The sequence below is a fragment of the Olea europaea genome, chromosome 12, assembly GCF_002742605.1.
Source record: "Olea europaea var. sylvestris chromosome 12, O_europaea_v1, whole genome shotgun sequence".
Lineage (NCBI taxonomy): Eukaryota > Viridiplantae > Streptophyta > Magnoliopsida > Lamiales > Oleaceae > Olea > Olea europaea.
Genome location: NC_036248.1, coordinates 19,904,866 through 19,915,895, shown reverse-complemented (window position 1 = coordinate 19,915,895; position 11,030 = coordinate 19,904,866). Strand labels below are relative to the sequence as shown.

The 11,030-nt window shown below is 34.9% G+C and overlaps 1 protein-coding gene across 1 annotated transcript; it reads right to left on the bottom strand.

Moving 5' to 3' along the window:
* Window positions 1–271: 271 nt before the first annotated feature.
* LOC111406737 lies at window positions 272–5,954 on the bottom strand. The gene is made up of 9 exons (XM_023036116.1): window positions 5,798–5,954; window positions 5,593–5,675; window positions 5,408–5,503; window positions 3,868–3,932; window positions 3,056–3,503; window positions 2,677–2,911; window positions 2,363–2,583; window positions 785–2,164; window positions 272–616 (listed from the first exon to the last, which is right to left on the bottom strand). The coding sequence occupies exons 1-9, from the start codon at window positions 5,952–5,954 to the stop codon at window positions 272–274; spliced, it is 3,030 nt and encodes a 1,009-aa protein (XP_022891884.1).
* Window positions 5,955–11,030: the final 5,076 nt, after the last annotated feature.

Genomic DNA, 11,030 nt, shown 5'->3' with positions numbered 1-11,030 from the left:
CAATAACATTACAATTTTCAGGTCTGGGAACTAAGATCCACACATTGTTCCTAGCAAATTGATTGAGTTCCTCATGCATCGCATTCACCCAACACTCATCACTAAGAGTCTCTTCAACTTTCTTAGGCTCTACATGAGAGACATAGCTAGTGCAAGCTAGATTGTTCAGTACTCTCCTACGAAGTCTCATACCTTCATCTAGATCCCCAATGATATTGTCCTTAGGATGATTAGACTTAATCCTAGTCGATGGTTCCTTAGGATTTTTATCTCAATCTTGTGGAAGTGTTTCCTTTTCAGGTGTTTCAATTTTCCTAAGAGATGATTCAGACACAGGTGGTTCAGTGGGATCACTAGAACTTATAAGATCACCATCCCTGTCACAATTTTCAACACTCTCCCCCTCACTCACAGCATCATCTATCACAACATTGATTGACTCCATCACAACATGAGTTCGTGAGTTATATACTCGGAATGCTCGACTATTTCTAGAGTATCCTAAGAAAACTCCTTCATCACTCTTAGATTCAAACTTACCCAAGTTCTCTCTATCACGCAGAATATAGCACTTACTCCCAAACACACGAAAGTACTTAACCGTAGGCTTTTTACCCTTAAGAATTTCATATAGAGTCTAATCGGTCTTGGGTCTAAGGTAGACTCTATTGATTATGTGGCATGTAGTGTTAACAGCTTCTCCCCAAAAGTGTAGGGCTAGTCCCCTTCCATGAAGCATGGCTCTAGCCATGTCCTGAAGAATACGATTCTTCCTTTCAACCACCCCATTTTGTTGAGGAGTGATAGGGGAAGAAAACTCATGCAATATCCCTTCATCCATGCAAAAACTCTCAAGATTAGAATTTTCAAATTCTTTTCCATGATCACTACGCATTCTAGACACTTCGAGATTGAGTTCATTACTAAGCCGCTTATACAGAGACTTTATAAGATCACATACATCAGATTTTTCCCTAAGCAATTCTATCCATGTGAACCTCGAGAAGTCATCTACCACAACAATAATGTATCGTTTACCTCCTAGACTCTCAGTCCTAGATGGTCCCATTAAATCCATGTGTATCAATTCCATGGGTCTTTTGATCAGAATTTTAGAAGTCTTTTTATGACTTCCCTTAAACTGTTTACCTAGTTGACATGGTCCACACACAACATTTTCACTCGGACTTATCTTAGGCAAACCATCTACCAATTCCTTCTTAGCTAGCTGTACTAGACTCTTATAATTCAAGTGACCTAACCTTTTGTGCCAGAGCTCACTCACATCAATTTTTGCACTCCTACACACGTAATTAGAATTAGGCAAAACTCCATAACAATTGTCAGACGTTCTAACCCCTTCAAGGACCACCCCACCGGACGAATCATACACGGTACATCTCTTTTGCACAAAGCTAACCTCAAAATCATCATCACAAATCTGACTAATGCTTAACAAATTAGACTTTAAGCCTTCCACATAAAGCACATTAGATATCACAGGTAATCCATGCATTTGTACAGTACCTTTGCCAAGAATAGGTGCAGAACCCCCATCTCCAAAAGTAACCATACCACCATTACATTCATCAAGAGTAGTGAACAAAGCTTTATTACCACACATATGCCTAGAACATGCACTATCTAGATACCACATATTGTAATTTTGGGCTTTTAATGCAACATGAGCAACAAAACAGTTTTCTTGACCTGAATGTCTAGCTAGATCACCCTTTTTGACCCAAACTTTCGTAGACGATAAAGTACTCCTAGTAAGCTTAGTAAGCATCTCAGTCAAATGACTAACCTGATTAGACAGAAAGCTAACCTGACTAGGAATGTTATGATTTCTATGCTCATTGCCTAACTTATAACATCTAGGCCTAGTGTGTCCTAGAGCTCCACAGTGGTGACAGGTGGGAATGAACCTAGGCTCAAAGGTACGTGTCTGTGGGTATCTGGGATTGAAGTTCCTACGTGATTGATGACTCTGTTCTCTCGGAACATTCTTACCCTTTTTTGAACTGCCGACAGCATTAGCTTTCTTAGAGGCAGAAACAAACACAGTCTTAGATGGTCTAGTAACATGTGTGTTACCCTTAACGTATCCTAGACCTTTCCTATCTCCTGCAGGCTTATTCATTCCCAAAATATTGTCCAATTTCTTAGTCCCACTTATGAAAGTCTGAAGATGAGCATTAGATTTCTCCAATTCATTAGTCAAAGTCTTAATCTTGTCCTCTAACTTCTCATTGACACACTTTAACTCACTACCACTCTTAAGTGAATCATGAAGATTACTAGCAAGTTTCTCTTTTTCTCTTTCAAGTTCATCAACCTTTTTGAGTAAAGCTTTATTGACCTTTTTGATTTTAAGACTCTCTTTAAACAAAAGTTGATAAGCTTCTTGTATGTCTATGTCATCCTCATCCTCATTACTAGAATTATCGTTAGGAAGTTCTTCCTCAACCTTGTTACTTTCTTTGTCAGATTCACTCTTAATAGTCGATACAAATGCCATATAGTTTCCTTCGTTCTCACTACTAGAAGATTCCTGCCTATCACTGGTCTCAGATTCATTATCTGTAAGTAAGACAACTAAGGCCTTACCTTTCCCTTTTCTTTGGTTCTTCTTATAACTAGGGCATTCATTCCTATAATGACCTATTCCTTAACACTCATGGGACCTAACCAAACGAGGCTTATCACTAGACCCTTTATTGGTAAACTTTTCAATTTTTTCTTTTGAAAAACTGCTAGGGGCTCCACTTTTTCTATCATGAGGCTTTTTCCTATTCTTGAGAACTTTTTGGAATCTCTTAACAAAGTAAGCAATTTCATCGTCCCTAAGTGATTCAGTATCAGAAGATTCATCCTCTTTGATGGATTTTAAGGCTACGGACTTTCCTTTCTTAGGTTGTGTGATAGTGAGTTCATAAGTTTGTAAGGATCCTACCAGTTCTTCAATTTTAACTTCATTTTGGTCCTTACTTTCCTCAATGGCAGTGACTTTAGGCCTAAATCTCTCGGCCAGGGACCTAAGCACTTTTCTCACAATTTTAGACTCGGGAATTCTCTCACCTAGATTGAAGCTAGAATTAACAATGTCATTCAATTTAGCATAGAATTCGTCAAACGTTTCATCATCCTTCATTCTCACTTCTTCAAACCTAGATGCTAGCATTTGTAACTTAGAATTCTTTACCGTTTTAGTTCCCTCGTGTGTAGTTTCAAGAATGTCCCAAACCTCTTTAGCAGTTTCACACATTGACACTCTCCTAAACTCTTTGGGAGACACGGCCATAAACAGGGCATGAAGACCCTTGCTATTCCAATTACACTCAGCTATTTCATCCTTAGTCCACAGTGATATGTCAGTTAGATTAATAGTTCCAGAAACAGTAGTGGAGGGAGGTTTCCAACCATTTTGCACACTTACCCAAACATGCTCATCTAAAGATTTCAGAAAAGGACGCATTCTAACCTTCCAAGAAGCATAATTACTTCCATCGAAAAATGGAGGTACAGACAGTGATTGACTCATCTAGACAACTATGGGTCAACACTCGAGATTTGGCTCTAATACCACTTGAAAAAGCTATAGTTCAACCCAACCAACACCTAGAGGGGGGTGAATAGGTGTTTATGCGGAATTAAGGCAATTAATTAACTTATGCAACAAGTCACATAAATTATGCATTGTCCACATTCATTCACATACTTTATCTACCTAAGTTGAATTACCGGTTGAAAAGTAAATAACAAAAACCAGTAAAAACGCCACAAAATGTTGACGGAGAAAACCCAACTGGGTAAAAACTCCGGGCACAAGCCAGTAGAGATCCACTATAGAAGATATTGACTTACAGTACGCCAGACATTATTGATTCTAACAATACTCTGACCTCTTTACTGTATCGACCACAGCTATCCTGGATTTTGCAGATCTGCACCAAAATCCCAGCCTTGAATATCTTCTACCTCCCGTGAATCACCAAGCACTCCAGCTCTTCAAGCAATTTCCTTCCTGGATCTTCAAACTGACGATCTTCTGAAAGTTGATATGGAGATATGAAAAGGGTGTTTTGGTTTTGAGAGGGTTGATGTTTTTATTCAAAGAACCATGAGAATTAAAAGATGAAAAGAATGAATATTAGGTTCTTAATCCTTTGGAAGTTGAGAGGAATTCCTGTTTTAATGTTTGCCAAAGGTCTTTAACGAAAAACGGACGTTTTGTTTATATAGTAGGTTGAATTTGGTAATATGGAGCGTTAAAAATTCGCGAGGCATTAAAATTACCAAAGGCCAGATAACATCGTCACTCGAGCGAGGTGCTGGCGAAACTCGAGCGACGCACCTTCGCTCGAGCGACAGCTCAGCGAAACTCTAGCGACGTCTGTTCTGCAATTTAGGCTCGAGCGAGGTCAGAGCGAAACTCTAGCGAAGTCAACGCGCCGTTTGCATCTTCAAAGCATCCCACTTTACCCTAGACCTATGCTATGAACTTTGCTAAATTGAAACTTTAGTCCCTGAACTATTAGACCTTTACAATTTGGTCCTTGACTTTACAATTTTGACAAATAGGTCCTTTGGTCACAGATTGCCAATTACACATTTTCCTAACAATATCCATTATCTTTGGCCACAAGGATTTTCAATCTCCACAAGTAGGTGAAAAATAATGTGAGAAAAAAATTGGCCAGCAGATTTAGGGTGGAAAATTGGGGCTAGTTGCAAGTTATATATATACGCAAACAAAAAACAAGAAGATGGCTTGAACAGTTTGAATTATGGTCTATGGCTTCTGTTGTGTTTCGGGTGATAAATTCTCAATTTCAGCCATTATGACAGTAATAATAATTGGGACGGAACCAAAAAAAAAGTGTGTGTGTGTGTGTGTGTGTATATATATTCTAGGCAAAAATATGACTGGCTAGAGAACAGAAGTTAGCAAGTTAAACCCAAGATCAAGTTAAACATGTTCTGATTCCATGATAAGAAATATGAATTTTATTAGGGTCTTGTAAATATTACAAATAAAAAAAAACCCTATTTATAGAGTTATGAATAACAATAAAAGGAAATAACCTAAATGGAAAGATTGTGTAATAATTACACAATCAATTATTAAGAGAAATAATCCTAGACAATATTCTAATCTCAATATTCCATATCTTTGACATTATGATTTGTCCCTTCCAAGAAACAACAACTTGACTATTCGTCGTAGGGCTCAAACAAACTTTGCACAAGTAGTTAAGCTCAAAGCTCCATTTAAAGAAACACCCTTATTTGCTCAATAATCTCTCAAGAAAATGTGTGAGAATGTAAGGAGAAAAGTTAAAAAAAATTGTGATTGTTGTAGTGTTGATGAATGACCGTGAATGGTCCTATTTATAGGTAATACAGGCTGCCCAAAACAAAGAGGTGACATAAACACATGAACCTTTTCGCCTTTCATTTTCCAAACCTCCAACCTCTCTACTTTTCTATATACCAAAACCTACAAACTTATAAAAGAGAATATAATGAATGAATTTTTAATATTAAAATGCACCAACATGGGCTCACTCATTTTAATATAAAACAAACATAAAGATTACAAGGTAAAGAGGGACTATTATGCATTATAGAGGTGTGCTTTACATTGAATCTTCTCTTAGAAAACCAAAAACCTTCACTCCAAAGACAATAACGTGCTCAGCATTGAACTATGACTAATTAAGGAAAATAAAGAATTATTGTCCACACATAACAATCCAGATGTTCACGTGAGCTTTAATAGCCAGCACATTACGGCTTTGTGCCATACCCAGTTTCATGAGCGTATTTAAGAAAATAAGGCCAGTTCTCATAGGAAACAGCCCCACCTCCAAACTCACATAGGTGAAATCTCGTAAGAGTGATCCTGTAATATTTGTACTCCATTCATAAGAGCTATAGATCTCATTCATAGTGTTTTTTTAAAAAGACCATAGGGACGATAATAATAAGATAAGTAAAATAGATAGTGGCTCTTGTTTATATGAACTTCAATCCCATCCCCTTCGATATGCTCCAGACCTTTTCTCTTGACAAGGCCATTATTAATGGATTTGCAAGATTAGTACAAGATTTTACATAATTAACATTTATAATGCCATTACTTAGAAAAAATCTCACAGTACTATGTTTTCTCCTTATAGGTCTATATTTATCGTTACAACAATTTTGAACTCTATCAATTGTTGCAGTGCTATCATAATGAATTAACACAGATGGAACCAGTTTTTACCACAAAGAAATTTCACATAATAAATCCCTTTACCAATTTGCTTCCTCACTTGCTGATGCCAAAGCTATAAGCTTAGTTTCCCTGGTTGAGTTAGCAATAATGGTTTGTTTATTAGATTTCCAACATATAATACTACAACCTAATGTAAAAATAGAAGAAATAGTAGAAAAAGAATCTCCTAACAAAGTATTCCAATCAGCATCATTGAATCTTCAAGAATAGTAGGATACTTATTATAAACAAGCCATATTTTTGGTACCAAATAAATATCTCATTAAACGCTCCATGGTATGCCAATGATCTCTTCCTGGCTTGCTAGTAAATTTGCTAAGTATTTCTACTACATATTTAATGTCATGTCTAGTACAATCAATTGTATAACGCAAGCTTCCAATTATGCTAGCATATTCCTTTTTGATTAATCATATCATTTTCATTATTCACGAGAAATAAGTGAACACAAGAATCAAAAGGAGTTGCGACATGCTTGCAATCATAATAATTATATTTTTCAACATTTTCTCAACATAATTTGACATATCAAGAATATGACATCACATGTTTTTTTTTGTGATTTTCATACCCAAAATGAAATTAGCCTCACCGACATCTTTCATATCAAAATGGTTATAAAACATGATTCTTATCTCATTTATAACATGCAAATTTGAACCAAATATCAACAAATTATCCACATAGAAACTAAAGTAACATGTGAATTTTGAAAAGATTTGTAATACATGCACTTATCACACTCATTGGTTTTAAAATTATTTTTAGTCATGCAGGCATCAAACTTTCATTCCACTGTTTAAGTAGTTGTTTTAATCCAGATAGGAATTTATTCAGATTACACACTTTACTTTCTTGTCCAGACTCTACGATGCTTTAGAGTTGATCGATATAAATTTTCTCATCTAGATCCCCATTCAAAAATACAGTTTTTATATTCATCTAATGAATTCCAAGATTCTAAATTGTAGCCACTGTAATCAACAATCTAATGGATGTGACTCTCATTATCGAACAAAAAGTATCGAAAAATCAAGGTCGAATTTTTGTTTAAATCATTTTGCAGTAAGTCAAGCATTGAATTTATCGACTTTACAATCCAATTTATATTTTTTTTTTCTAAGGACTCATTTACAGCCAATAGTTGTGCAACCTAATGTTAATTCTACCAATGTCCAAGTGGTGTTGGAGATTCGAAAATCAATATCATCATTTACTACCTCTTTCCAAAATACAGCATCTGGTGACATAAAAGCTTCTTATAAAGAAAGTGAAGTCTCCTTGGTATTGAAAACATAGTAGTCAGGGCTAAGATCTTTTTCAACTCTAGCTCTTTCACTTATTCTAAGTTCAATTTGGAAAATTTTTGGTTTGTAAAAGGAGTAGAAGAACTTGGTTATGATAAAATATTTGTCTTAATTCTTCACCCCCACTATTTTTCATTTTAAAAGGGAATTTATCTTCATAAAAAATACCATCACTTGACTCAAAAATAACATTATTTTCGATATCTAAAAATCTATAGGCTATATTATTTATTGCATATCCAAGAAAAGCACAAGTGATAGTTCTAACACCTAATTTTGATATGTTAGGATCTGTTAGCCTTGCAAAAGCTAAACAGTCCCAAACCCTTAAAAATTTGAAATTTTGCTTATACAATTTTCACAGTTCAAAATGTGTGATTTTTGTTTTCTTGTGAGGCACCCTATTCAACACATAACATGCAGTTAAAATTACTTCATCCCAAAAATTTGAAGAAGCAAAGTTCTATTTTTTCTTTCAGTTACACTGTTAGATTCATGGGAGTACGGTGGAGTAGTCTCATGAATTATTCGCAAAGACTGAACAAAAGAATTAAAAAGCAATAGAATCATACTCTTGGCCTCTATCACTTCTAATTCTTTTGATTTTTCTACCGAATTTATTTTCAACTTTTTGGAGAAAAACTTTGAATTTATCAAAAGCATCGCTTTTATTTTTCAATAAATAAACTTAAGTATATTTTGAAAAATCATCAATAAAAGTGATAAAATATTTATTTCCTCCACGAATTAAAATTCCTTCAAATTCACAAAGATTGGTATGAATTAATTCTAACAATTCAATATTTCTTTCAACACTTATATGAAGCTTCTATGTATTTTTGCTTGACTACAAGTTTTACATTTTTTGAAATAATTTTTTAGTCTTGGGAGTAATCCTAAACTACTCATGACTGCTACATATCTACTATTTAGATGACATAAACGAGCATGTCAAAAATTTACAGAAGAAAGCATGTAAATAAAAGTAAATTTTGTTTTTATTATTCTCAATATTCAATTTGAAAATTTCATCACAGGCATAACCTTTACCCACAAATAAATCCTTTTTGGTAATCACGTATTGATGAGATTCCATAGTATGTTTAAAGCCAGCCTTATTAAGAAGAAAATTGGACATCAAATCTTCCTTATTGACGGTGCATGTAAAACATCTTTCGAAGTTAGCACATGTCTAGATGTGAATTTCAGTTCAACCTCTCCACTTCCAACAATCTTGATTTTGTTAGAATCATTAAGCATGATGGTTTTCTCTTCCTCAAAGAGGGTGTAGTTCTTCAACTAATCTTTATCATAGTAGACATGTCTATTGCCACCAGAATCTGCCCACCATCATTCAACATACTGTATCATGTTAATGTCCATAATCATCGCCACTAGTGTTTTTTCGATTACATTAACCTGAGGAAACTGCTGTTGTTTTCAAAATCTACAATTTCAAGCAATATACCCACTTTTGCCACAGACAAAACATGCACTGTAAATTTGATTTTGAGAGGGAGGGCCTAGGTTCTTATTTTTTTGGTTCGGGTTTCCCCACTTGTGAGGTTTGCTATAAATTTTCATATTTTTCTTTCTTAGCTTCAACTGACTATTTCTAGAAAACTTATTATTAGGAAGTGATTATTTGCGACAATTAAATTTACCTTTGTGCTATAATGTCCATTGCTTTCTTGTGTCATCAGTGCATCTTGGTCTCTAGCTTCTTTCGCTACCCGGATGCAAGTGATCAAGGTCTCCAAGGAGGTCTCTTTCTGTTATGGTGCATTGACTTTTGAAATTCTCTCCATGATGGCCATAGTTTGTCAATGATTATAGCCATAGCAAGGATGTCTGTCAGATCTAACCTCTACAACAATCATTTGAAAATCTTGTGTTTGTTCTACCACAGATTTTCCATCCAACATTTGATAACGAAAGAAGTGACTAGCAGCATATTTCTTTGCCCCAGTATCCTCAGTATCATATTTATTCTACAAAGCTTTCCATATTTTCTTTGTAGAGGAGTAAGTAGTATTGTAATAATCATAAAAATTATCTGCTAGGTAATTCAAGATATAACACCGACAATTATACTCATCTCTATTATAGTTTCCTACCTTCCCTTGATGAGCTTGAAGTTCCTCTTTGTTCATATTATGGGTAGAGACCTTGTTTGAATTCTTCTCGATGAGGATGTAGGAGATTTTGAGAAGACTAAGGTAAAATAGGACTTTGCTTTTCCACCTCTTAAAATGAGCTCCCTTAAAATGAAAGGACTTGTTGAAATCTTTGATATTGTCAGTAGGCTTCTCAGGTGCTAACTCCATTTGTTTGAATATCCTTAAAATTATTGGTGAAATTTCAATGATAAAAAATGGAGTTACAAAATGAATATAAAGATAACGAAATCGGACAGAATGAGGCGTGGATATTTCTTTCTCTTTATGAAGATTCAAGCCTTCTGTGATTGACAAAGCCTAAAACACAGTGCAGCAAAATTTCTCTTTGACTTGCCCTCCAGAATACAACAACTTGACTATTCGTCATATGGCTTGAACAAACTCTATACAAGTAGTTGAGCTCAAAACTCCACTAAAAGAAACACCCTTCTTTGCTCAATAATCTCTCAAGAAAAATGAGTGAGAATGTAAGGAGAAAAGTTAAAAGAATTGTGATTGTTGTAGCATTGATGAATGGCCAAGGAATGGTACTATTTATAGGTAAAAATAGGCCACCCAAAATAAAAAGGTGTCATAAACACTTGAACATTTTCCAAACCTCCTACTTCTTGACTTTCCTAATTCCCAAAACCTGCAAACTTATTAAAAAATATATAATGAATGGATTTTTAATATTAAAATGCACAAACAATATGTGTCGTTCGAAGACAAACTTATTTCTCCCACTACTAAAAAATAGCTTTTCACCTACGAAAAATTACCAATAAGCCACTTCGTTTCTTTTTGTCCAAGTCACTTCTCCGGGTGAAAAAACATTAGACATTCCATCTTCTGAAACCAACACTTAATTTAACTAATTTGAGTTTAAAAAATTTAAGGGATCCCAAACCTTTTTCACAAAAACTGATCACGGCCATATTATTAAAAGCTTGGGGTAAGAATGGGGCTCATATGAAGGGTATGTTATTATTTTGGATCTAACCAATTGGATGAATTACACCTAAAGGTTCACATCAGGGATCTCAGATGAGGGACCCCTGGGAGAGCCAACATTTATCGAATTTGAAAAAGAGTCAGTTCGATCCAAATAAAATTAACAGAAATGAATGTTATAATCCTTTAATTTGAATTCCTGTTAAAAAATAGCTTTTCACCTACGGAAAATTATCAACGGATTGTATCCGTTGGTGATTAGAAACATATTATCCGTTGGTAAAAGTAATTCACTTTTAGCTACGATAATTAGCAACGGATTTT

What these genes read in the sequence shown, in the direction of transcription:
- LOC111406737 (XM_023036116.1), bottom strand. Translation starts at nt 5,954, where the DNA reads ATGAATGAGATCTATAGCTCTTATGAATGGAGTACAAATATTACAGGA. An exon ending in TCAATAATGTCTGGCGTACT is followed by an intron (nt 3,504 to 3,867) that starts GTAAGTCAATAT and finishes TTTCGATGGAAG; the next exon opens with TAATTATGCTTCTTGGAAGG. An exon ending in AGAGTCTTAAAATCAAAAAG is followed by an intron (nt 2,165 to 2,362) that starts GTCAATAAAGCT and finishes AGTGGGACTAAG; the next exon opens with AAATTGGACAATATTTTGGG.